The 27656-nt window shown below is 39.5% G+C and overlaps 1 protein-coding gene across 3 annotated transcripts; it reads left to right on the top strand.

The window, feature by feature from the left end:
- Positions 1-642: 642 nt before the first annotated feature.
- On the top strand, positions 643-27564 carry FMO2 (flavin containing dimethylaniline monoxygenase 2). 3 transcript variants are annotated; one of them, XM_010336136.3, is made up of 9 exons: positions 646-752; positions 1104-1241; positions 8870-9058; positions 12161-12323; positions 14796-14938; positions 20145-20344; positions 21558-21913; positions 23952-24024; positions 25022-27357. In XM_010336136.3, the coding sequence occupies exons 2-9, from the start codon at positions 1110-1112 to the stop codon at positions 25371-25373; spliced, it is 1608 nt and encodes a 535-aa protein (XP_010334438.3). In that variant the 5' UTR covers positions 646-752; positions 1104-1109; the 3' UTR covers positions 25374-27357. The 3 variants fall into 3 exon arrangements, with proteins under 3 accessions (XP_010334439.3, XP_010334438.3, XP_074246346.1); XM_010336137.3 differs by lacking the exon at positions 8870-9058 and having other exon boundaries at positions 643-752; XM_074390245.1 differs by lacking the exons at positions 646-752; positions 1104-1241; positions 8870-9058; positions 14796-14938 and having other exon boundaries at positions 12236-12323; positions 25022-27564.
- Positions 27565-27656: the final 92 nt, after the last annotated feature.

The raw sequence follows: 27656 nt of genomic DNA, 5'->3' as shown, positions 1-27656 counted from the left end.
TGAGCAATCCAGGAAAAGATGAACACAGTATGCTAGGACCCAGAAATCATCAGGTCTATGAGAACTAAGCCAGAACAGAAACGTGAATTCCATCAGATCAGGGACATAATCTGTTTTGTTCATTCAGGCATGGTAATCTGCCAGAAATAGTGCTTAACTCTAAGAACTGAATATTTGTTAGATAGATAACTAATCCATCAACTGAAAGAGATTTATGCAACCACGAAAAATACTGCTGTAGGTGCACAATATTGATATACTACAAAGTTAAATTAAATTGGAAATTAGACTGCTATTCCACTTTTGTGGGTATCTATAAATAGGTAGAAGGATATACCAAAATGTCAACAGCAGTTATCTCTGGGTGGTGAGATTGGGAGTAATCTTAACCTTCTTGCTATTTATCCCTATTTGTTCATTTGTGAATGAATATTTATACATCATTATTAAAAGGATTTTTAAATGATCTGTATTTGTGAGAGTATATGTTGCTATGCGTGTAAGAGTATATGCTGTTACTATAAAGACATTGCATCACTACTGTTGACCTCAGAGCATATGCCTCTTGCCTAATTCTAGAACTCCTAGTTAAGAAAGAGTTTCAGCTGGAAGAATGCTGAAGGAGTAGGGAGCTCCTCCCATTTCTCACAGCCACCTCTAACTCTTAAAAACACTTCCAACTACCTCCCAGCACACAACCAAGGGAGAAAACTATTCTGTCAAAGAGACGGTGCCAAAAGGCAAAAACAAAGGTAAGGATGATGGTTGGAGAAAGAAACTGAAAAGGAATAGCTCAGAACTCTTAACTGGAAATTTGGCTCACATCCCTAGTATGTTACTGCATAGTTTGGCTTTATTGAATGGGTCGCTTTTAAATGTTAAAGCAAGATGTAAGCAAGGTTTGCAACAAAGTCCGTAAGACAACTCAGCTTTTTTACAAAGGCAAGAAAATAGCAGGATTTTTGACTGGTACTTTATTCAACAGTGCTGCTTATTAAATTACCACTGTGACAATGTTAAAAGCCAATTACCTAACCATATCATAAGGATTCTCTTACCAGTTGTCCCAGTTAAGTAATGTCTCTTGATCAACTCCTTGACAGGAGCTGATGGCAAAGAAGGTAGCTGTGATTGGAGCTGGGGTCAGTGGCCTGATTTCTCTGAAGTGCTGTGTGGATGAGGGACTTGAGCCCACTTGCTTTGAGAGAACTGAAGATATTGGAGGAGTGTGGAGGTTCAAAGTAAGTGAGGTTTTCTTGGGTCTTGAACAGGTTGTGTTGTTATTTCAGGGTGAATCATAGTTACTGATTGGCCATATTGTGAAATTTATTAAACAATTTTGATGAAATTTTATTTCTATTTATTGATGTGGCCATGTGGGAACTAAAGTCATTGGCTGGCCTCTCTCCCCGGGTAAATACTAACCCAACTAAGGTAGCCAACTCAGGCACGTAAAAAATCTCTTCTTTTGGATTCAGCAATTGTCTTACAGCCCATACTTTTGCCATTCTTTAATATACTAATATTAGAAAATATTTTACAAAATAGAACAGGGATTCTTTTCAAGTTATCACTTCTGTTTCAACTATTGAACCAAATGCTTCTTTAGAGACCCTCCTCTTATCATTACTATTTTTTCTCTGACAAATGAACCATGTTTGTTTACTAAGCTTTATCAATGACATTCTAGTATAACTGCTGTAAAACTCTTTGATAATAAAATGAATTTAATTAAATTTAATTCATTTTATTAATGAAATCAGATATTGATAATGCTAGTTGTCTGTATTCGTTCGTCCTCATGTTCCTTTGAAGAAACACCTGAGACTAGGTGATTTACAAAGGAAAGAAGTTTAATTGACTCACAGTTCCACATGGCTGGGGCGGACTCAGGAAACTTAGAATCATGGCAGCAGGAGAGAGACTCAGCAAAGGGGGAAAAGAGCAGTGCTGAGCAAAGTGGGGAAAGCCCCTTTTAAAACCATCAGCTCTCATGAGAACTCACTATCAGGAGAACAGCTTGAGGGTAAGTCGACCCTTGATTCAATTACCTCCCACCAGGTCCTTCCCATGATGTGAGGATTGTGGGAACTACAGTTCAAGATGAGATTTGGATGGGGACACAGAGCCAAACCATATCACTGTCCTTCACAATTTGTATAAAAGTTAGAAGGTTGCATAGATAGATAGCTATAAGGATTTATAATTATTCCTTCCCACAATCTCTGAATAGGTAGCAGCTTACCCCTTCTAACTGTGAGATCTTGAGCAAGTTATTTACATCCTGTGTTTCAGTTTACTGTTATAAATGGATATAGTAACAGAAAAGTATGATTATCTCATAATGCTATTTTGAAGATTAAGGAAGACAATTTACATAAAGAACATAGATAAGTTCCAGACTCAAAACAGTTCAATAAATGTTAGCTGCTAACAATAACCATATATTTTATAGATGTGCTAACTGAAAGGGAGTTAAGTGAGATGGCCAGGGCCACACAACTGGAGGAATTGGCATTCAAACTGGGGCCTCTATGACTTCTAAACAGAGGAGCCCTGATTTATAACCATGCCCTAACTTACAAAAGTTTAAGTTTAGAACCCAAAAGCAATGACTTTGGAATTATTTATCAGGTATCTCTAACTGAGATACTAAAACACATGAGAATATTCCAGGTGGGAGCGAAAGGTTTGAATACATGAAAAGCAAACTCAGGCGTTTCAAGGTGCTTGAACCCAGGAGGTGGAGGTTGCGGTGAGCTGAGATCGTGCCATTGCACTCCAGCCTGGGTAACGAGAGTGAAACTCTGTCTCAAAAAACAAAAAAGAAAAGAAAAGAAAACTCATAACAGCAGAGGCCATGCAAAGGGCTCTCACTGCAGGCTGACTACTTAGGAGGATGGCAAGGTGATCCAGGACCTGTGCTTCGGCAGTTCAAATTCAATTTCATGCCAACAGGGATCTTTTCTATCATTTAACATTAAGTTTCTCAAGTACATATCACCATAAACCACACCTGGAGGGTTTTACTTTCTTCCTTTTTAATTTTATTTTTTTGAGGCAGGGTCCTGCTCTGTCACCCAGGCTACCATGCCCAGCCATGGAGAGTTTTTTAAAGATATTGATTCCTTTGGTTAAACAAACCTGCCCCCACACCTCCACACACACACACAATGCTGATTCATGGGCCCCAACCCACACCAACTGACTCAATCTTCTGGGGGTTTTTAATAAACATCTCAAATGAATACTAAGACAAGCTTGGTAATTTTTACACAAACACCTAATTTAAAAATCTGATCATTCAACTATCTAAATACACTCAGAGTTAATAATAGAGAAGGAAGAAATTGGTCTTTCTGTAAGACAGGTAGCTTTGCAAAAAGGAAGACAGCTTAAATCACATCCATTTCTTATTAAAATTTGGTGATTAACATCATTTTAGCTTTTCCTGGGATGGCCATATAATATGGTGGTCATTCCTGTCTTAACCAAAGATATTTCATCCACTCTAGGTTCACATGTAGATTTCATTTGGGGTTTTTGTGTTTGTTTTTTGTTTTGTTTTGTTTAGCTCCCAGATGGATTCTTAACCTAAGACGAAATGTAGAAATTACAGTTGTTCCCTGGTATATGCAGGAGATTGGCTCCACAACCTCCCTCCACCAGTATCCCAAAATCCTTGCATACTCAACATCCCACAGATAGCAAAAGAGATGAGAGTCAGTTTGACTAGTCTGTCAACAATACGATTTGATTAATTCTAGGAAGATATTTTCTGCAGCAAAATATTTCTCCAACTATCCTATTGCTAGTATCTAAAATTTCAGATTAGAAATACCTCCCTATTCGCTAGAAAACCTAGATTAAAACCTGATTAATTAGGCTTTATTGAATATTAAATGTTAACTATATAACTGTGGAACTTGTAACAGTATCTATCACATTTCAAATTTTTCTTAAAAATATATTCAATAGAAGAATGTAAACTATTGTCTCCACTCAGCGGAGTCAAAGAGTCCAAAGAATCTCCCTGCAGAGTGAAACATAAAAGCAGAAAATTTTCACAGGTTGCCTGCACTAGGGCTATGTGAGGGTCTTGATTTCCAGGTGGCTAGGAGTTTCCAAGAAGGATGCTGTGAGTCCCTGCTCTTCCCTGGGAAACTTCGTCTCTTCACGACTCTACCATCCAGAAGCAATTTTTATAATGGGTTATTTATTAATTGTTATATTTACACAAACCCTCCTGCGATTATGTAACACATTTGGTGGTGACGAGTTAATAAATAAAGAATTCTTATCCTGTGCCCAACCTAGACAATACAGAATTCTTCCAAACTCTCCAGCACCGCCTAGTGGCACATATGGACCATGGGCCAGCTAGGTAATTAGCATACATGTTTGGCTCTGTTTCCAGCAATGGGAAGCACTTGGCAACCATCAACTCACTTTTCTTCAAAAAACCGCTAGAAAGTACATATTATTATTATCTTTATTTACATATTAAGAAGAAATGGGTTTCAGATAATTTGCCAGGGTAACATAAGTGGTAGGGGGGGAAAAAAATGAGGGTTTACAATTTCAGAGCTCTCACACTTCATAACCTTGCTGAAGTATTGAGAGAGGAAAGCATGATCTTCTTTCAGCCACTAAACTTCTCTGCTTCCTTTATTGTTCCTAACACCTTGTATTCACAAGGGAGTTACCATTTTTTTGTTTTTGTTTTCTTTTAATATCTGGATCTCCTCCTTTTCCAGGTGTATATGTTTAGTTATTTTAATTTTCATATAATACTCACTAGACATATTTTTATCTTGGTTTTCTTCCTTTAAGTTCAATCTGAAATATCTCTTTCTCTCTTAAAATGCGGCTTCCCCCCAAGATCCAATATTCCAAACATATTGTCAATAAGTATATATCCTGTACCCTGAAAGCAGCAGAAAAAGTGGAAAATACCTGAGCCAGAGAGCTTAATTAGGGGGCTCTATCACTGATCAAGGCCAGTGATTAAAGGAGACACCAGCCTAATGGAAAGATGACAGAAGATAGCAATATTCTAAAAGAGATGTGGTTCGCAAAGTTCATTGTGCAGAAGCAGCTAGGAAACACTTTTAAAATAGAAATCTGGGTCCTTCTTCTTTTTTTTTAGATGGAGTATCGCTCTGTCACCCAGGCTGGAGGGCAGTGGTGCAATCTTGACTCACTGCAACCTCCACCCCAAGGTTCAAGTGATTCTCCTACCTCAGTCTCCTGAGTAGTTGGGATTACAGACTTGTACCACCACACATCTGGGCCCTTCTCCTAACACAGCTGGCCCACTGACTGGCATTTGGGAATTGCAATTTTGCCTCTAATTGTAGGGCAAGGAAGTAAGAAGAGTTCCAATCATATTCAGTTCAAGTAATGGAGCAGATAGATGTAAGGTCCATCTGAAAGACTGAAATTACAAAATCACAAAATATTTTTAAAGCAAGGCAATTTTATTATTTCCAACTGCTTACAGTAACTACCAATGAAAGCAAAATATTTGATTGGTAGGGGTCAATATAATGATGTTTCACAAAGGAAAATTTAATCTATAAGTGTTTGTAATTTACATTTATAAGTGAATCTGTTTCTTCTTTATAAATTTGCTTCCTTGAGTAGATTAAATATTACCGTTTTACTCTTCTTTAAACTTAGTTTATTTTTTCAATCCTTTTATTGTCATGAAGTCAAACATAAACTTTAATTCAGCCCATGATCAAAAGATCATAAATACAGACATCTACTTCAGCAAACTAAATGTAGAAAGAAGCACATATAAAGACAAGGATTTTTTTTTAGCTGCTGCTTACCAATTAAGCCAGTGATAAAAGATTATCATTTGATCTTCAGAAAAAGAACTGTGAGGCCACTATTGTTTGCCGACAAACTACAGAAGTAAAACCTCCCAATGGCCGTTCAACAGTGAGAACACACAAACACAGGGAGGGGAACATCACATATTCGGGCCTGGGGTTGGGGGGTTAGGGGAGGAATAGCAGGGGGTGGGGAATTGGGGAGGGATGGCATTAGGAGAAATACCTAATGTGGATGACGGGGCTATGGATGCAGCAAACCACCACCATGGCACATGTATACCTATTTAACAAACCTGCACAATCTGCACATGTACCCCAGAACTTAAAGTATAATAATAATTATTCTGAACAAAAACAACAACAACAAAACTCCCAAAGGCAAGTTTTGCCCTGGCCCTAAGATTACTGTAGGGCCTCAGACATCAGAACCAGTTCTTCTCATCAGTCAAAATTCGCTTAAAATTGACCTGACAAAGGAGCCAACCACATTTTAAAGCCAAATTGTTGGCTCTCTTAAAAACAAACATTTTTGACTGTAGTATAACAGTCTTAGTTTAACTGATTCAAAACTACAGCTGGCTTACTAAATTTAACTCTAGTGGCTGATAGTAATAGAAAAGAGATAAATATTCTTAAGCATGTATTTTGAGCCAGGCATTCTGCTAAGTACTTTATTCATGCTCATTAAAGCCTTGAAACAATTGGTTCATGTTTATTAACGAGCCCCATTTTACAGATGAAAATGAGGAGACTGATCTATGTAATTTGCTTACGGTTACAAAGCAATTAAAGGTAGCAGAATTAGGACATCGACCCAGTCAGTCTGACTCCAGAACCCTCCTATTTATTTCTACTCTACACTACTCATAAAATTATTTGGTCTTGGGGCCAGGTGCAGTGGTTCATGCCAGTAATCCCAGCACTTTGTCGGGGTCAAGGTGGGTAGATCCTTGAGCTCAGAAGTTTTAGACCTGCCTGGGCAACATGGTGAGACCTCATCTCTACAAAAAAATACAAAAAAATTAGCTAGGTCTAGTGGCACACAGCTGTAGTCCCAGCTATTTAGGAGGCTGAGGTGGGAAGATCACTTGAGCTCAGGAAGTTGAACCTGCCATGAGACATAATCATGCCACTGCATGGGCCTGGGCCACAGAGTGAGACCCTACCTCAAAAAACAAACAAACAAACAAAAAACTATCTGGTCTTGAGAAAAAAATATTTTTTTGCTTCATAAAATATTTCCCATTTTGAAAAATTGATTAAGAAACTCATTGTCAGGCTGGGCACGGTGGCTCAAGCCTGTAATCCCAGCACTTTGGGAGGCCGAGGCGGGAGGATCACGAGGTCAAGAGATCAAGACCATCCTGGTTAACATGGTGAAACCCCGTCTCTACTAAAAATACAAAAATTAGCTGGGCATGGTGGCGTGTGCCTGTAATCCCAGCTACTCAGGAGGCTGAGGCAGGAGAATTGCCTGAACCCAGGAGGCGGAGGTTGCAGTGAGCCGAGATAGTGCCATTGCACTCCAGCCTGGGTAACAAGAGCGAAACTCTATCTCAAAAAAAAAAAAAAAAAAAGAAACTCATTGTCTTGCCAATGACATTACATTCAATTATGCTAAAACATCCAGAAATAGCTTACACATCAGTTTGACTTTAGTATTATGCAATTTGAAGCCTGTGTTTGAAAATAAAAATATTGTACCATGATTTGTTTATCCGGAATTCAGATCATTATATCCTTGTATATGAGACAGAAACCCTTTTGTGAATACAAAAGTGCAACCCTTTCTTTGGATCTTAATATGTATAGTTAACAATAACACCATACTAAATTCTACCTAGAAAGCTAGCATACCTTAACCTGATTAGCTTTTACCAAGCCACTTGAAATTATAACAAAGTTACCATTTAAACCTTAATTCTGACTAGGCGCAGTGACTCATGTCTATAATCTCAGCACTTTGGGAGGCCGAGGTGAACCAATTGCTTGAGTCCCGAAGTTCAAGAACAGCCTGGGCAACATGGCAAAACCCCATCTCTACTAAAAACATTAAAAAAAAGTAGAGTGTGGTGGTATATACCTAAGCCCAGGAGGTTGAGACTGCAGTGAGCTGAGATTGTGCCCTTGCACTCCAGCTTGGGCAACGGGAGTGGGACCCCGTCTCAAAAAAAAAAAAAAAAAAATCTTGATTCTAGACCAGCATAAACACACTACTCATGGAAAATGTACTATAGTAGGCATGGGTAAACAAAACAATAAATGAATAAATGGAAAAATAGAGGGGCCGGGCACAGTGCCTCATGCCTATGATCCCAGCACTTTGGGAGGCCAAGGGAGGGGGATCACTTGAGGTCAAGAGTTAGAGACCAGCCTGGCCAAAATGGTGAAACCCCATCTCTAACAAAAATACAAAAAGGAACCAGGCAGGGTGGTGTATGCCTGTAGTTCCAGCTACTCAGGAGACCCAGGCAAGTTTAAGATTTGATTGTATCAGTGTTACTCACCTGTATCACTTGACAAAGGTTGATTTGTGTAAAGGGATTCAAATCAAAATGTACAAACTCCCTTCCTCCAAAAGTACTCATTTTATAATACTGAAATTCTCTATTGTGTTCTCTGCCCAGTGTCCCAAGGTTTATTGGTTTCTAAAGAGGCAGAGGGTGTGTGCAGCCTCCCCAAAGGGAATTAAGGAAGTAAGCCAGTTATCACAAATTCTGGCATTAAATAGGTAGAGACCTAGATGCTAATATTTTGCAATGTGCCAAAATAATTGCCCCTGCCCCCAACCTCACCATTGCCAATATCACCCTCAACCCTTGCAGTGAGCATCACAAACAGGCAACAAATAGTTATCACCACAGAATGATGGAACACGTAGACTACACTCATCACCTAAATGTTGTTGTCACACCACACAACAAAAGACAATCGCATCACCCAGGGGTTAGATGTCGGAAGAATAGAAAACCAAAACAATCTTTTGAATGAGTAATTATCACTAATTATTTTATGTGATACTTTAGGAGAATGTGGAAGATGGCCGAGCAAGTATCTATCAATCTGTCATTACCAACACCAGCAAAGAAATGTCCTGTTTCAGTGACTTTCCAATGCCTGAAGATTTTCCCAACTTCCTGCATAATTCTAAACTTCTGGAATATTTCAGGATGTTTGCCAAAAAATTTGATCTGTTAAAATACATTCAGTTCCAGGTATTGTATTTTTGGGGAAATGGGTTCCTCTACATTAGTTTAGCTCATATTTAGATAGAAAAGTTGCTCTGATAATGAAAGCAATTATGAATAAAGTATCCCATTCTAAGTGTTTGTTGAAATATAAAAAGCCTGATATAAAACCCAAAAAGTAGTATTATTACCCTTGATATTATAGATTATATACATTAAATGAAGAGGAAAATCATCTGTTTAAATTAAAGGTTTCAATAATGATACTGATGCCAAAACTTTTTTTTTTCTTTTCCAAGACAGTCTCACTCTGTTGCCAAGGCTGGAGTGTGGTGGCATGATCTTGGCTCACTGCAACCTCTGCCTCCTTGGCTCAAGCAGTTCTCCTCCCTCTCCAGCCTCCTGAGTAGCTGGTACTACAGGCCCTTAGTATCATGTCTGGTTCATTTTTGTACTTTTGGTAGAGACAGGGTTTCACCATTTTGACCAGGCTGGTCTAGAACTCCTGACCTCAAGTGATCCACCCACCTCGGCCTCTCAAAGTGCTGGGATTACAGGCATGAGCCACTGCACTCAGCCCCAAAGCTTCATTTAAACTAACAGCTGTTACCATTAAATATGCCTGTCCTTGAAAAGGCATATATCAAAATTAAATAGCTGTTTTGTTTTCTTAACTTCTCCATTGAAATGGGATTTCTTAGACATGACTAAATAAACTCCCTGCTCTCTGTTCATACCAGAAGGCTATGGAAAGTATTTTTGCTTATAATTTTTTTCTGAATGCAATCTGTAGCAACCTCAAGATGGCCAGATCATTCTGAAATACACTTGGAATTACCTTTTCCTGTGCTTCCTCAAAAACAAACAAACAACAAAAAATAATATTTTCGTGAAGCATGTTCAATTTTCATCAATAGTCTATACTTTGAGAAATAGTTACTGTGCTTAGAAAATAACATATAAATCACATTTCTAGGCCAGTTGTGGTCATTCATGTTTGTAATCCCAGCACTTTGGGAGGCTGAGGCAGGAGGATCACTTGAACCCAGGAGTTTCAGACCAACCTGGGCAATACAGTGAAAATCTGTCTCTACAAAAAATTTATAAAAGATTAACCAGGCATGTTGACACACACCTGTAGTCCCAGCTACTCAAGAGGCTGAGGAGGGAGGATCACTTGAGCCCGGGAGGTCAAGACTGCTGTAACTGGTGATTGTGCCACTGCACTCCAGCCTAGCCCTGTCTCAGAATAAATAAATAACGCTTCTGGATAAGTAAATGTTAGTGAGGCTTATTTTTAATATATCTCATTTTCTTAGTAATTCTAATACTAGGCTTATATAATACTAACTTATAATGGTAAATTTTGATGAAAATTTGTATTTATAAATGCCATTAATATGTGCAGTTCCACCTAATGTAGTTTTTCCCCAATTCCTAGTATATCTAACTTGTGAATAACAGATTCTTTATACCGGAAGATTTTGTAGCTTTGTGCACTTAGCTATCAATCTATTTAACAAAGATATTGCCCTCTTATGATATATAACTTACATTCCACTATTTTAAAGATCATGTTAGAGTTGCAACGGAGTCATTTCTCTCGGTTATTGTATTACTGCTACTCTTGTTTCTTGGAGAGAGAAGAGGGGTTGGGAAGACTCATTTCTGTTTATTGGTCTCTGAGTTCATGTAAGTCATAGGTATTAGGGTTCAACTCAAGAAGTAGGCAAACTTTAACAAGCCCTGTTATTTATGATTGTCAATGTAATCTACATCAGTCTTCTCAAACTTTAATATGCACATGAATCACCTGGAGATCTTGTTAAAAATGTAGGTTGATTTAATGGGTACAGGGTAAGATCTGAAATTCTACATTTCTGACAAGCTTCCAGGTGATACTGAAGATCCAGGTCCTCAAATCACATTTTGAATAGCAGGAATCTACAGCAATTCAGTTAAAATACTACTGTGAACTACAATCTGAAATCTTTTCTCTCAGCTGAATATTGCCCAGATATTTAAAGCTCTCCCACAAGATTTCTACTTACTCCATATAGATTTTTAAAATAAGACGGCTTTAAAAATTACCAACCCAGCATTTTGAAAAATATCTGAAAATTTGAAATATATAAAAGACTAAAATACTGGAAAAGGAGAAGCATGCCATTCTTCTACATTATAAACTTTGCTTTCACTTGACATTGTTTCTTAATCCAGCATTCATGTACAATTTTAGAAATTAACAGACCTCTACTGAGCTACATTTAATTTAAAAAAAATCAATAAGCCAATAAATTATTTCATTCAAATGAGATCATAAACTGCCCTGCTCACATGATGTACTGTTTTAAAAAGAATAAACATTAAAAACTAACATTCGGTGGCATGTCAACCATGTGTCAGGCACTCTGCAAAGTGCTTTATGTGAAATATCCTCTCTCATACAAAGTCCAAACAGAGGTGGCTACACAAAAGGTTCCTGACATATGCTAATTTCATGATCAATTGAATTATTGGTTCATTTCCTTGTTCATACTATCAACCTAAATAACAAACAGAGAGAGGCTCTTTACAAGATATTTGGTAATAGAACATTGTAATGAGAATGTGCATGCCATGGTAAACTATGTGTGTATTCAAGGAGTTAAAGGAAGACAAAGGTTTTTAAAGGGGAAAAAATACAATTACATAATTGTTTTGAAATAATTATATAAATATAAAAAGCAGTAACAAAGATGATGCCATTTCGAGACTGGACAGTTACTGGGCAGATGTTCCTGTAGAAGTTGTTTTTATGTAAGATTATGATGGTCTTTGTGCAAGGTGGTGGTTTTTGTAGCCTTTTTTGTTATCAGCCACATACCATGAGAACCCTCTCTTTCTGGCCTTTCCCACTTCTGTTTTTCGGGTTTCTTAACATTAGTGACTCCATCTGGATTCTGACAGCTTTCACAAGAACTTGTTTTTCTTTTCTCTCTCAAGTCCTTACTCATTATTCAACACCCTTAACAGACTGGTCCCTATGCTGAGTTGGGCCTCTTGCACAAAGCACCAATGAGAAGGACACACTTGGCCCATGTTATCCTGGAGTAATTCTCAATGATGTCTTCTCTGTGTTTCTTCAAGACAACTGTCCTTAGTGTGAGAAAATGTCCAGATTTCTCATCCTCTGGCCAGTGGAAGGTTGTCACTCAGAGCAATGGCAAGGAGCAGAGTGCTGTCTTTGATGCAGTTATGGTTTGCAGTGGCCACCACGTTCTACCTCATATCCCACTGAAGTCATTTCCAGGTGAGACCCACTGGGATTCCCAGCTTTTTGGAGTAGGTTTCCAGGTATTTTATATGTAGTTTTAATTGACAGACAGGATTCATTGCTACAACTGGACTCAAGAAGATTGAGATAGAGCTAGAAAGATGACAGACACCAAACACCAAACACCATCTTTGTTTCTATTGACCCGAGTTTCATCACACATAGCTCTCAGAGCTCATTTCCCTGGAAGTCATGAAGTGCTCGGCAGAATTTTAGAGAATTCACATCAAACTGGTTCTCTGTTGGAGAGGCCCTTTTAGCCATGTGCCTACGTTGGCCTTTTTCTATCCTGCCAAACACTGAGCCTTTTCCAAATGTCCATGCTCACAGACAAGGAGAGAGCTCCTAGAAAGAAATGTTTCTGCAAGTTAGTGATAGAAGTGCAGGAATAGAACCCTGCATCCACCTGTTCTGGTCTGCCTAAGTATTTCCTCAGAGAACAGGCTTCCTTCCAAAGCCCTCAGGAAAACATCTAATGTAGTGGTTCATAGTCCAAGCCTCACATTAGGATCACCTGGGAGCTTCTAAAACCCTGATGCCTGGGGACCTACCTCCAAAGATTGAAACACTAGGGAGCAGGGTTAGGTCAATGAAAGTTTGCTCAAGTGATTTTAATATATAGTCAGGATTGAGATCAGCTCATCTAAAGCAACTGTTCCCAAATAGAATCATCTGGAGGGCTCTTCCAAGCACAGATTGCTAGGCCCCACCCTCCTTATTTCTGATTCAGTAGGTGCTATGGCTTGAATGTCCTGTCCAAAACTCATACTGAGATTAATCTCCAATGGGGCAGTATGAAGAGGTGGGACCTTTAAGAGGTAATTGAGTCATAAGGGCTTTGCCCCCATGAATGGTTTAACCTATTTGTGGATTAATGAGTTGGATTACTGAGTTATCACAGGAGTGGAATTGGTGACTTTATAAGAAAAGGATAGAGACCTGAGTTAACATGTTAGCATGATTGCCTCCCTCACCATGCCATACGCTGTGCTGACCTGGGACTCTTCAGAGTCCACACCAGCAAGAAGGGTCTCAGCAGATACAGCCCCTCAACCTTGATTTCTCAGCCACCACAACTGTGCACCAAAATAACTTCCTTCCCCTAAAAAATATTCCATTTCAGATATTTTGTTAAAAGCAATAGAAGACAAACTAAGACAGCAGGTCTGGCATAAGGCTGAAAATGTGCATTTCTAACACCAGGCGATGCAGATGCTGCCGGCCATGTGACCGCACTTTGAGAACCAATAATCTAAAGATTTTTTCAAGCAACCCCACCATCAATGGCAAATACTTTATAAAGTCATGTGTTTTCGGGAAGTGTAAAAGTAGTAACTAGGAAAGGACACAGAGAAGCCCGTCTGTGATTAACCACCAGCAAATCACTGACTTACTACAACATGGAAACCAACTCCTATGTGCCTGGTTTTTAGTCCTAGTTTTTGTTTACTTTTGGAAAATAAGATTGCTTAATAGTATTCTAATACACAATTACAATAATAGCACTTCATAATGTGCTTAAGAAATATTTAAGAGTATCTGATAAGTGATTTTTTTTTTTAAATAGAATCTGTCACCCAGGCTGGAGTGCAATGACACAATCTCAGCTCACTGCAGCCTCCACAACTTCTGTCTCCCAGGTTCAAGCGATTCTCGTGCCTCAGTCTCCCGAGTAGCTGGGATTACAAGTGCACCACCAGCCCTGGCTAATTTTTGTACTTTTAGTAGATACAGAGTTTCATCATGTTGGCCAGGCTGGTTTCAAACTCCTGACCTCAGTTGACCTGCCTGCCTCGGCCTACCAAAGTGCTGGAATTACAGGCATGAGCCACCATGCCCAGCCTAATATGTATGTTACAGTGTCATTATATAGTCCAATATAGTATAATGGGTAGCCAGAAGCCAGTATTTTGTCCTGCTGTATTCATCACCATTTGTTTGTCTCTGATAGATAAAAGCTACATGTTGCAGCCTCTGAAATTAAAATCAACCCATTTGGTACTATTTATTCTTTTTTTTTTTTTTTTTTTTTTTTTTTTTTTTTTTTTGGTGTGGAGACAAGAGTCTTACTCTGTCACCCAGACTAGAATGTAGTGACATAGGGCTCACTGCATTCTTTAACTGCCAAGCTCAAGCAGTCTTCCCACCTCAGCCACGTAAGTAGCTGAGACCATAGGCCTGTGCCACCGTGCCCAGGTAATTTTTGTATTTTTTGTAGAGACAGGGTTTCTCTCTGCTGCTCAGGCTGGTCTCAAACTTCTGGGCTCCATCAACCCACCTAGGCCTCCCAAAGTGCTTGGATCACAGGCCCCTACATGTGCTTTACTCCTATAGAGAAGAGGCAAAACAAATCGACTCCAGAAAGGAAAAGCTGGCAATGAAATTTTAGTGAAATTAGCTTGACATAGTTGCTCTGGAGTTCACAGATCTCTCTTCTTCCCCATGAAGGTATTGAGAGATTCAAAGGCCAATACTTCCATAGCCGCCAATACAAACATCCAGACGGATTTGAGGGGAAACGCATCCTGGTGATTGGAACGGGAAACTCGGGCTCAGATATTGCTGCTGAGCTGAGTAAGAAGGCTGCTCAGGTGCGATGCTCTCTGCTTACCACGGACCTGGAGGGGAGACCATGGGAGTGCCATACTGGAGAACCCCAGCCACATAATCACGGCTCCAATCCTCATTAACTAATTGGTTGGTGACCCACTGTGGCATTATGAAAAATCCCAAAGTCAAGAAACCAGTTTACCTCCTAGCTCTGTCACTAACCAGCCATGTATCCTAGAGTAATTCATTTCACTTCTCTGGGTGATGGTTCCCTCATTTTTTTTTTTTTTTTTTTTGAGATAGAGTTTTGCTCTTGTTACCCAGGCTGGAGTGCAATGGCGCGATCTCGGCTCACTGCAACCTCCGCCTCCTGGGTTCAGGCAATTCTCCTGCCTCAGCCTCCTGAGTAGCTGGGATTACAGGCACACGCCACCATGCCCAGCTAATTTTTGTATTTTTAGTAGAGACGGGGTTTCACCATGTTGACCAGGATGGTCTCGATCTCTCGACCTCGTGATCCACCCGCCTCGGCCTCCCAAAGTGCTGGGATTACAGGCTTGAGCCACCGCGCCCGGCGGTTCCCTCATTTTTAAAGTGGGAAGTTTTGATCAGATGATTTTCCATACAAGAGGCCTTTGTTACTGAATACATTGACGTGAACACGGCTTACTGCAGCCTCGACCTCCTGGGTTCCAGCGATCCTCTCATCTCAGCCTCCTGAGTAGCTGGAACTATAGGCACATGCCACACCACACCCAGCTAATTTTTGTGGTTTTTTGTAGCAGTGGGGTCTCACCATGTTGCCCAGGCGGGTCTCAAACTCTTAAACTCAAGCAATCTCCCTGCCTCAGCCTCCCAAAGTGCTAGGATTACAGGCATGCACCACCACCACTACACCCAGCTAAGAGGCCTGGTTTCTACCTGAGTGCTTAATGAGAAGTTAATCTGTTCATATTCTGGAGGGTGGCTTTTAGAAATGTAGTGCATATTTGAATTGTATTTGAAATATTGAGAATCTGCAGTTACCCATATATTATGAAAGAAAGATTAAATAGATAGCAGGTCTCCCAACTAAAATCACAGATATTTAGGTGCTTCCCGAGGCCTTCTAACCACGGTTATCTTGCACCTGCTCAGGAATGACACAAGCTGAGCTGCCAAAGAGTTAAACATTACACAATGCTGCTGCTGACAGTGGCAGTCAGGAATAGCAAAAAATAAACTCCTTCTGCAAGGACAGACCTAGGCTAAGAAGGGAAAATGGCTAAAGGTCCTCTCCCAAAACATCCCCCCAACAACAAGGTCTGAAACAGATACCCAATCACTCTTACACTAGCTCTTTCAGCCTGTTATCTCTGGCCACCCAGGGCTTACCATGGCCATGTGCACAACCAGCAAATCTTTTCCATCCCAAGTCTTACACTTTCAGGACTCTAAATACCCAGTAGCAAAAGTGATAAGCAAACATGACTCCTGCCCAGCAGGTTAATGAAGGGGTTATATTGGGCCCCGTCAGAGTCATCTATCAGTCAGTGTTAGTGCCAGCCTAAGAACAGAGAAGAACAGAAAGATTTACTAGACCCAATAAGTCTTCACTTTTTGTGAAAATAAACCCCTTTTCATTTATCACCTCAATGTGAAGAACAAGTGAGGAGGCAGAAACTGTGACAGCTTGGAGCAGAGCAGAGCCGGAAAGTGAGAGTACTAGCTCCAGCGAGACTCTGTCTCAGCACCAGGTGTTCATGCTGGGAACTCCTGCAAAGCCTTAGGAACAGTGTGTAGTGGGGCAATATGTGAGGAGCTGATGTAGCAGTCAGCCAAGTGACGATCCAGCCTAGCCTCCTACATGTTGTCAGACCAGTGATATTGACTTAGAACTTAGATCTCTTCATTCCAAAGATATCAAATCTTAGATTTGCAAGAACCAGTTACCTGTATAGGTCTTGTCCTACAGAAAGCCTTATGGCAGGCATCCCCAAACTACGGCCCGCAGGCCGCATGCGGCCCCCTGAGGCCATTTATCCGGCCCCCAGCCGCACTTCAGGAAGGGGCGCCTCTTTCATTGGTGGTCAATGAGAGAAGCACAGTATGTGGCGGCCCACCAACGGTCTGAGGGACAGTGAACTGGCCCCCTCTGTAAAAAATTTGGGAACGCCTGCCTTACAGTGTCAGATTCAATATTAAGAAACTACCTTGGCTCTATTTGCATGCCTTATAGCTCCTTAAACAATCTTTTGCACCAAGTGTAAATGCCACCAGGTGCCCCGTTTTGAGGAGGTACTTCACTTTGAGGTCAATCATCTCTAAAACAGAGCCTTAGTAAATTCTGGGGGTATGTATGTGATACATCACCTACATAGTAGATTCCTCCTAAATTTAATGTTATAATCATACATTTTCAAGGATTATAATCATTCACCTGCACTAATCTTTTCAATATTTATTAAACAACATAAATCTGTAACTATGATAAAAACATTTTACACAGAGTAATGTACTATCAAGCCTTCTGTGGAAAGACTTACCAAAGACTTTACAGAAGATATATATGCTAGAAATTGAACTAGGTGCATCTGTAAAACTTGAAATTACAACCTGAACTCACCAAAATTCGGAGTGTGCACTGCACTGTCAAAAGAAATTCACCTTCATAAGGAGACAGCACCCTCTACCACAGTCCAGAAGCACCACTTGAGATCATATTGGATGGTGCTGGGTATTGTATTAGTCCATTATCACGCTGCTATGAAGAAATACCCAGGACTGGGTAATTTATAAAGAAAAGAGGTTTAATTGACTCACAGTTTGTCATGGCTGGGGGAAGCCGCAGGAAACTAACAATCGTAGAGGAAGACACCTCCTTACGAGGGTGGCAGGAGAGAGAATGAGAGCGAAGAGGAAATCCCTTATAAATCCATCAGATCTCGTGAGAACTTACTCACTATTACGAGAACAGCATGGTGGAAACTCACCTGTGATTGAATTGTCTCCACCTGGTCCCGCTCTTGACACGTGGGGGGATTATTACAATTCAGGGTGAGATGTGGGTGGGGACACAGAACCAAACCATATCAGTCATTTACATGCTTCTGACCAAAAAACAAATCTCTGGCCTTTGACCTAAAGCATATGTCTCAGAGAAAGCAGCCTGAACCTAAATCCTCATGTTTCTCTCACCGTTGGTACCTAATGTGAACAGGCAGGTTACACAGCCCTGCAATAGGGACGGTCACAACAGAAAGAAAGTTAAACAGGCAGAGCATTTCATTTGAAACATGGTTTCATCCTGAGGAAGAGGCGGGGACAGTAAGTAATGGAAAGAGACACTAATGGAAATATTTTAGTATCTAATATTTAATCAAAATGTTGCCAAGTCAGCCTAAAAGCAACAGCAAGAGAAATTCAAAACATAGGTATATACCACACACAGACCAGCAATACAGGAATGCTTGATGCAGGTGCTACTTCACAAGCTAAAAATTTAAGGCCATCCCCACAAAATTTGTCTCCAAATTCTGGTTCCCTCCAGATATGAGGCACTGTGTGAAACCCCTCTCTTCCAGCCTAAGTTTACAAAATAACAGCTAGAAGTACTTATCACTTGCCAGGCAATAAAGTACTTTATATGTACCACCTCATTTAATCTAGACAAGAATGCCATGAGATAGGTACTATTAATACCCCCATATTACGGAAAGAGAAACTGAGGCACAGAGCAATTGAAATAATTCACCCATGGCAACATAGCTTGAAATAATTCCCCCCACAGTAGTGGGATTGGTATTCAAACAAAATCAGTCTGTATTCAAATCTCTTAAGTGAATTGGCTTCCTTACAGGTGAATCTTATGTGCTTATCAAGTACTGCCTTAAACAAAAACTCACTGGATGGTATGTAAAAATTTAAGAAGCAGTTCAAATATGCATTTGGACAATGAGGGAGTAACAGTAAGCACAGCAAAATACATATTTGAAAAGAGATTAAATGTACATTTTGGAAACAAGGGAAATCTTAGTAAACAAGGTAAACAATATCTCTGAAAGGGGATTCAGATGTGTGCTTTAAGAGAAAGAGAATCACAGTATAAGTTCAGAGTTTTCAACTTTTAAAATACATAACAGGCTCTGTGGCTCATGCCTGTAATCCCAGCACTTTGGAAGGCTGAAGCGGGAGGATTGCTTAAGCCCAGAAATTCGAGACTGACCTGGGCAACATTGTGAGACCCTTGTCTCTACAAAAACATTGTTTAAATTAGCCAGACCCGCCGGGCGCGGTGGCTCAAACCTGTAATCCCAGCACTTTGGGAGGCCGAGGCAGGTGGATCACAAGGTCAAGAGATCCAGACCACCCTGGTCAACATGGTGAAATCCCGTCTCTACTAAAAAATACAAAAAAAAAAATTAGCTGGGCATGGTGGTGCGTGCCTATAATCCCAGCTACTCAGGAGGCTGAGGCAGGAGAATTGCCTGAACCCAGGAGGCGGAGGTTGCGGTGAGCCAAGATTGTGCCATTGCACTCCAGCCTGGGTAACAAGAGCGAAACTCCGTCTCAAAAAAAAAATAATAATAAATACATAAATAAATTAGCCAGACGTGGTGGTACCTGTCTGAGGCTGAGGTGGGAGGATCATTTGAACCTTGGAGGTCAAGACCACAATGAGCCATGACTACACAACTGCAGTCCAGCATGAGTGACAGAGGAAGACCCTGACACACACACACACACACACACACACACACACACACACACAAAATAAAGGTCTTCTAAGTATGGAAGGAGGATTGTTTCCCTTGTTATTTTCCATCCAGGTATATTCAGATGCAAACATTTATACTTGTGTAGTCGCTAGGCTATAATCATACATTGCTAAGGATTATCATTCTACCTGCATTATAGAAGAAACAGGTGGGTGGAAAACATGAGAGGAGGGAGAAAGGAACATTCTCTTAAGGAGCAAATCACAACTGTAAACATGAGAAAGACTTGTGGATTTTATCGTCAGAATGAGCCCAAAGACCTTCTCATGTCTCCACGAAGTTCTCAAGATTTTGTTGCAGTCTTCCTCTATCAGTGTAAATGCCACTGGGTACCCCTATTCAGGAGCTTCTTTACGTTTGAGGTCAATCACCTTTAAAAGAGAACCTCTGTAAATTCTGGGGCTACATATGTGATACATTACCTTCATAGTAGATTCCTCCTAAATGGGACAATGCCCTAATTTAAACTGCATTTCTTTTTGCTTTCCAGGTTTTTATCAGCACCAGACATGGCACCTGGGTCATGAGCCGTATCTCTGAAGATGGCTATCCTTGGGACTCGGTGTTCCACACCCGGTTTCGTTCAATGCTCCGCAATGTACTGCCACAAACAGTTGTAAAATGGATGATAGAACAACAGATGAATCGGTGGTTCAACCATGAAAATTATGGCCTTGAGCCTCAAAACAAGTAGAGTTGTTTTGCTTTTTTTTAATGGCATACTTGGTGAGCAAGGTTGTCTGAAAGTGCCTCCCTTAACAAAGATCCAAATTGCTAATACAGTAGTTCAAACTACAACCCAACAGTATGAGTACCTTATGGGTCCCGGAGTTTGGATTCCAAATTTGTTCTGTATACCTTTAAAAATTACTTAAGAAGATGAAGCAGAACTGTTATAAGCTGCTCCAGAAAGCAAAACTAGGGAAAAACTTTCTAATGCCCAGAGTTATCTAACATTGGAGAAAACTGCTTCAAGAGACTATGACCTGCCTTTCAGAGGGGTGCAGAGGGAAACATGTAATTCTCCATCTAATAATTTATGTCTTGCTAACCCTATACCATGAAGGTTCTTCCCTTGCACAACCTTGAAAACACATTCCTTTTTCTTTGCTAAAAGACAAATCTCTGTTGACGTCAAAATTATATGTCAGTGATTTAAGCACAAGCAAATGTTATGAATGCTTCTTTTGCTTTAGTTGTTACAGGCTTCTTCCCTTAAAAAACAAGAGCTTTAGAATCTTTTAACAAATGCCTGCCATGTAACTACCTTATTCTAAGATCTGACATAAGTGCCATGTGTTGTCTATTAAAAAAAGAAAAAGAAAATGTTCTCAAATCTAAATATATATATATATGTAAGTGGACTTTGCATCAACATCCATGCTCTTCCTAACAGGGACTCCATGGATATTTGGGATTGACAAATATCACCAAACCTAATTTTGTACATTAATTTTCACATTGATCCCTTTAAAGGTTTCAGAACTAGTGGAAATTTAGCAAATTTTTTTCTTATGATCAAATAAGGGTTAAATAAAACAGCAAAATAATAAAGGCTAGATAGCATGAAAAAGGTTAGAAAGAGAAATGGTAATAATAACCACCATAATACTCTGGGATTGACCATTGGCACAGGCATTTTGACTCAGCCCTTGGGGATGCTTCCATCTTTAAAATCTCTTTCACTCACATTGCCTCCATGTTTTCCCTTATTTGTTGAAGGGAGATATTTGTGACATTTAAGTCAGAAAATAAGAATTGGCACAGACAACCAATTAAGTTAGAGTTTTACAGATATTTTAAAAGCCCTTTTATGTTCAGAGCCATAACACAAAAATGTCAAGAGGGTTCAAGATTTCTCAGCAAATGATCCTTCTGAATGTTTTTCCTCTGTATGCCTCAGATATGTTATGAAGGAACCTGTACTAAATGATGATCTCCCAAGTCGTGTACTCTATGGAGCCATCAAGGTGAAATCTACAGTGAAAGAGCTCACGGAAACTTCTGCCATCTTTGAGGATGGAACAGTGGAGGAGAACATTGATGTCATTGTTTTTGCAACGGGATATACTTTCTCTTTTCCCTTCCTTGAAGATTCACTTGTTAAAGTAGAAAATAATATGGTCTCACTGTATAAATACATATTTCCCGCTCACCTGGAGAAGTCAACCTTTGCATGCATTGGTCTCATCCAGCCCCTAGGTTCCATTTTCCCAACTGCTGAGCTTCAAGCTCGTTGGGTGACACGAGTTTTCAAAGGTAAGTGTGTGGGCAGGTGAGTGGCTAAGGGTTTCAGATCTGGTGAAGTTTGCTCAATAATGATAAGAAGGTTACCTGGGATAAGAAGGTTGCCAAGAAAACACTTGACAACCTTGCTGCTCCCACAAGATTAACATTCTAAAAAGTTAGTAGAGAATTCAAAGAATAACAAATACAGGAATTTAGTAATAATAAATATCTGCAATTATCCCTTTAAAATATTAAGACAGTCAAGAGCATTTCAACTAGCATAAAGCTAAGTACATATTAGCTTTTCTTTGAATCATGAGAGATAAGTTTAAGAAAAACATCTATGTCTCCTGGTTTTACCTATGTGGTGTTTAAAAATGCCTCAGCATATGTGCAAAGTAATTTAACTCCTAATACCTGAGAAGCTCAACCTCACAAATCCCTACAAGTTATAAAATTATTGAAAAGTTTCTTTCTGAGTGTCTGTGTAGCACTTCATACTCCTCAGAAGGGTGTTGTTTCCCTGCCTCCAGGGTTCAATTCTGTTCAGCAAAAGTTTACTCAATACCTAGCCCTGTACTGGGAACTGGTGGGACAGAGAGAAATTTAAACAGATCGTTTCAACATAATATGACAGATGCTTTGATTAATATACGGAGTGTTCAGGGAAGGAGAGAAAGGGCACTTATCACAGTAGAACAAGGGGAGGGCACATGATAAAGGAAAACTTTCTGGATAACGGCATTTTCTCAGGGGCAGAAAAGGGGATTGCCTGAACAAAAGCATAGACACAATGATGCATATGGAAAGGCACATGCTATTTTACATTCCTAGAGCATGACCTATGAGACAGAGATTGATGAGAGATTACTCTTGGAGAAGACGACGGGACACAGGAATTCTTAAGACATGCTATGGAGCTTATGTTATAAAATATAGATCAATTCTTCCCAAATATGGCTATACATGAAAATCATCTGATAAATCCTTAGGGACCCTGATTAAGTAAAACTGGCTGGAGAACCTGGAATCTGATTTTAGAAAACTCCTCAACCAGGAGCACCAATGAAGCAAGAAATAGGCATTAGCAGATTTACACTTTAGATAGATTGTTTCAGCAGTAGTGTGGAATACAGAGCTGAAAGTGAGGAAAGACTATAGCCTCGAGGATGAAAGAGAAGGCTACATTTACCTATGCTAAAATATGATGCATATTGGGCCAGGGCAGAGAAAGGAAGCCATAAATACAAGAAACCATTAAGGAAAAATCAGCAGGACATCATGATTGGTTTAATCTGGGAAAGTCAGAGAAATCAAGAGGAAGCAAGGAGGACTTACAGATCTCTGGCGCTGGAAACTGGGTGGACAATGGTGCTGTGAATAAAGAGGGACTGTGCAGAAGATGATGCAAGTCTGGACAAGAGGGCTTCAGTGAGGAGCTCAGGTTTAGACTACTTAAATATGAGATGTCTGATGACTCTCTAAGTAAGGGGACTCGACCACATTTCAACACATCCAAAGCTCAGGGGACACTTGTGGGCAGGTAACAGTCATGAGCACACAATAATAACTCTTGCATCAATCTTTCTTTATCTCTACTGCCCTACTCTCATCTCTCAGCGGGTTTATGTCAACAGCCTCTTGACTGGTCTCCCCAAGTTTGGTCTTGCATCCCTGGAGTCCATTTTCCTAAATTCAGCGGCCAGATAAATCATTCCAAAACATAAGTCTGGTCTTCTCATCTCATGCAGAAAACTCCACAGCCTCCTGTCACCTTGAGGATAGAGTCCAAACCACTAGACATGGCTGCCAGGCTCCCAGACATACTTCCCTTTTCCAGCCTCTTCTCTTGGCCCTCTCCATCTCATAGTCCTGCCGTAGACTGTGCTCCCTAGACAGTGTCACATAGAGTGCTATGGGAGTGGCACCCCCTGAAGGTCAATAGCACAGAAGCTCTGACTGGCATGACAGGGTTCAATGGCCAGAGTTTAATCTTAAGAATCAACAACCAGATAAAGTAATGATATTGACTCAAACTTACTATTCAAACCAACCTTTTATTCCTTAGGCTTGTGTAGCCTGCCCTCAGAGAGAACTATGATGATGGACATGATCAAAAGGAATGAAAAAAGAATTGATCTGTAAGAATTTTTTTTAATTCTTTACATGGAGCGGTGTTTCTCGAAGTATAGTGATCTAACTACTTACAAGAACCACCTAGCTGCCTGATAAAATGCACATTTCTGAGCTATAGCCCAGATGATTAAATCAGAAATTCTACATGGAGGCTAAAAATTTGCATTTTTAGCTTATTCCTAGGCGATTCTTATACATACTAGGTTAAGAACCAAATACTTAAAGATAAAAATTGTACCAAATAAGAGCATTTCTCCTTGGCTTAATTTCATTTCAGTTTTATATGATGGCCATGTCAGATTCCGTAACTTATCAAGCCACCTACACTCTGTGGTTAGAGAGGGAATGGGATGAGACGGTGGTGGTGATAGTAGCCTGAGTATCTATGAAAAGTTAGCCTGAGAATCCCCATCAAAATAAATTAGGAAGGGGTTGCTGTGAAGGTTCAAGAATTTGTACTTTGTGATGAGGTGCAATGCAGTTCAACAGTGATTGAGCACCCTTGGAAAGTTAATTTGGGGCTTACATCAGGGTAAGATATTATCTCATGTTCAAATTCAAATTTATCTAACATTTATTGAGTATCTACTATATGCCATCCAGACTGCCAGGTACTTTAGTATTTTATCAAGCAAATATTAAGCCTCTCCTCTGAGCAAGACACCAATCTATGCTTTCATATGCATTATCTCATGAATCCCTGCAGCCATCCTGACTCCTACGTCCTTGCCTAGAGATTTGCCACTGCTTAAAAAATGCCAAATAATGGTTATCAATCTTGTCACATTTCTAGAGCATCCAAGAATCCATGGCTCTTTATTTGAGGGCCTATTCTCAATCTGAGATATGCACCTCCTGGTGCAATAAATTCATACTTCCCACCAGAGATACATTCAAAACTCATTCATGTATTCACTCATTCCTTTAGCACTTTTGAATACCTAATATTCTAGATAACTTAGAACATTTTGTGAATTTTCCCTTTTTACTTTCTTCACTAAGGTTTGGAAAAAGCCAGAGCCAGACGTTGCAGACTAATTACGTTGACTACTTGGACGAGCTCGCCTTAGAGATAGGTGCGAAGCCAGATTTCTGCTCTCTCTTGTTCAAAGATCCTAAACTGGCTGTGAGACTCTATTTTGGACCCTGCAACTCCTATCAGTATCGCCTGGTTGGGCCTGGGCAATGGGAAGGAGCCAGGAGTGCTATTTTCACCCAGAAACAAAGGATACTGAAGCCGCTAAAGACTCGGTCCCTCAAGAATTCATCTAATTTCCCAGTTTCCATTCTTTTGAAAATCCTGGGCCTTCTTGCTGTTGTGGTGGCCTTTTTTTGCCAACTTCAGTGGTCCTAGTCAGCATAACACTTTGGGATTTATTATCTTGTCAGTCACTACCTCTTAAAAAAAAAAGACTAAAAGAAAAAAATATTAAATTTATCTTCTAATTATACATTTTAGAGTTAGGTAGAACAAGTGAGAGGGGGAATTGCAGATAATTAGCATAATTAGGTCTATGTATAAAACCAAAATTATGTCATGAAATTTCTTTGCCATTCCACATTTCCCTCAGTTCATCAAAGTTACCAAAAAGTAAAACAAAATAATACCGTCTCATGTAAATAGTGCTGCCAACCCTGATATAGGGGAGTTGTATGGAAAAATAGTAGAATTACACAGCATGAAAAGCAGCCTATGGTTTAAATTATTGGACAATTTAAATTATGGGTAAATATTTAAAATTCCTGAACAATGTTTTTGATGATCGTCTATCCCCTCTACCTAGTAACAATGTTCTGAAGATGTGAGAACGTTGTTACCAGGTAGAGGGGATAGAAGACCACCATGTTTCATTTGCTTAGTGGGGATCACTCAAAACTACTAGAGAAAAAAGTGAGAGGATAGACTTAGGAAACATCAGTAATGCTCAGATGAACTTTTAGGACCTCATATTAAGATGGGGCTGTTTGCTTAGCTCTTATGAGAGCTATTTCCTATATTTTGACAGAAATACTGCTGGAAAAAATAAAATTAAAATGCCATAATAGCTACCTAACAAATATGTATATATTTAATGCTTATCATAGACCAGACATTGTGCTGCGGACACATCATATGTAATATTTCATTTAATTCTCACAACAATTCTGTGAGGTGGGTACAGCTATTATAGTCATTTCACAGATAAAGAAACTAAGATTCTGAGCAGCTGATCTTTCAAGGCAGCTGGAATTGGAACCCAGGTTTGTTGGACTATAGACCTAAAGATTATAACCTTGTCTTGTAAAACATTTACAAAACACTTCATCATTTATAAAGAATTTACTAACAGTTAATTTTATTTATACTCACGTATCTGTTACTTTGGGAGGCCGTTTACATAGGAATCCACATTCTTTTGCCAAATATGACCAAATTACTTTTATTTATAATTTTTGGTTTATATTTCAGCTAGATCTAAAAAGCAACAATGAAAGATACATATGCAATAACATTTAAGATAATCTTTGATGTTTTGGAAAAATAAGAATTGAGGGAAAAAAATGTTATCTCCGAAGCAGATGCACAGCAGTATAATGATAGACACTTGTATATGACTCCAGTCTTACAGATGACCAAGGCAAAAAGCTAAGCCATATGTAACCTCTCACATTTGGTAAAAGGAAGTACACTACTCTGTCAGGAGAGATGAACATTTTTTAAGAATTGAAGTCTAAAACAAAAACAAGCAATTCAATGTCAATAGACATTGGGCAACAGAATAGACAAACATCTGCTTAGGCAACATTTGTTACAGCTGCTCCTTCCATGAACTGCGCTTTGGAAGAGAAGCTCTGTTATGAGCCCAAACCAAGCCCTTCAAAGAGAGAACAAAGGTCAGAGATGTTGAAGATTTCAGCAAATTCTCTTCTTATTTCTACCAAGCCTTTGTAAACATTGTTCTTCATTTTGGCCTGAATCTATCCCTCAGGGATGTAGAACAATGGAATGTCAGTCTCTGTAGTTGAAACTTTTCTTTAAAATCCAATTAAGTTACACCAGGATTTACAGGCAAGATTTTTTTTTTCCATTGTTCCCATGAGCAAATTTAATTTAAAATAAATGTAAATGAGGTATACACTTAGTTTTTAGTTTAAAAAAAAAGTATTGCTTTGGTAATTATTAAACATTATTTGTAAGCCATTGTATTAATAATAACTAATAAAATTTATCATGTCTTTATAGCAAGGGTCAGTGAATTACTACTGCTATGGGTCAAATCCAGCTTACCACCTGTTTTTGTAAATAAAATTTTATAATGGCACAGAGCCACACTCATTCATTTATTTTCTGTGGTTGCTTTCAAGCTACATTTGTAGAACTGGGTAGTCACAACAGAACCCGTGTGTCCCCCAAAGCTAAACTATTTACATTCCCACCCATTACTGAAAAATTTCAGCAATTCCTGCTTTATAATGTGCAAGGCATTGTCCTTTTTGGCATAACTTGCCTTATTTCATCATTATCACTACTCATTTAGTAGTTATGACTGTTATCCTACTTCTACAGTGGAAGAGATTGAAAAGCATTTGTTAGGTTGATGCTAAATTGATGCAGAAATATAGCTCCACTAGGAAAATATGATTAAATGTATATCCC

Source organism: Saimiri boliviensis, chromosome 19, assembly GCF_048565385.1.
Source record: "Saimiri boliviensis isolate mSaiBol1 chromosome 19, mSaiBol1.pri, whole genome shotgun sequence".
Taxonomy (NCBI): Eukaryota; Metazoa; Chordata; class Mammalia; order Primates; family Cebidae; genus Saimiri; species Saimiri boliviensis.
The sequence above is the reverse complement of the archived record's forward strand: the minus strand, read 5'-3'. Positions and strand labels throughout refer to the sequence as shown.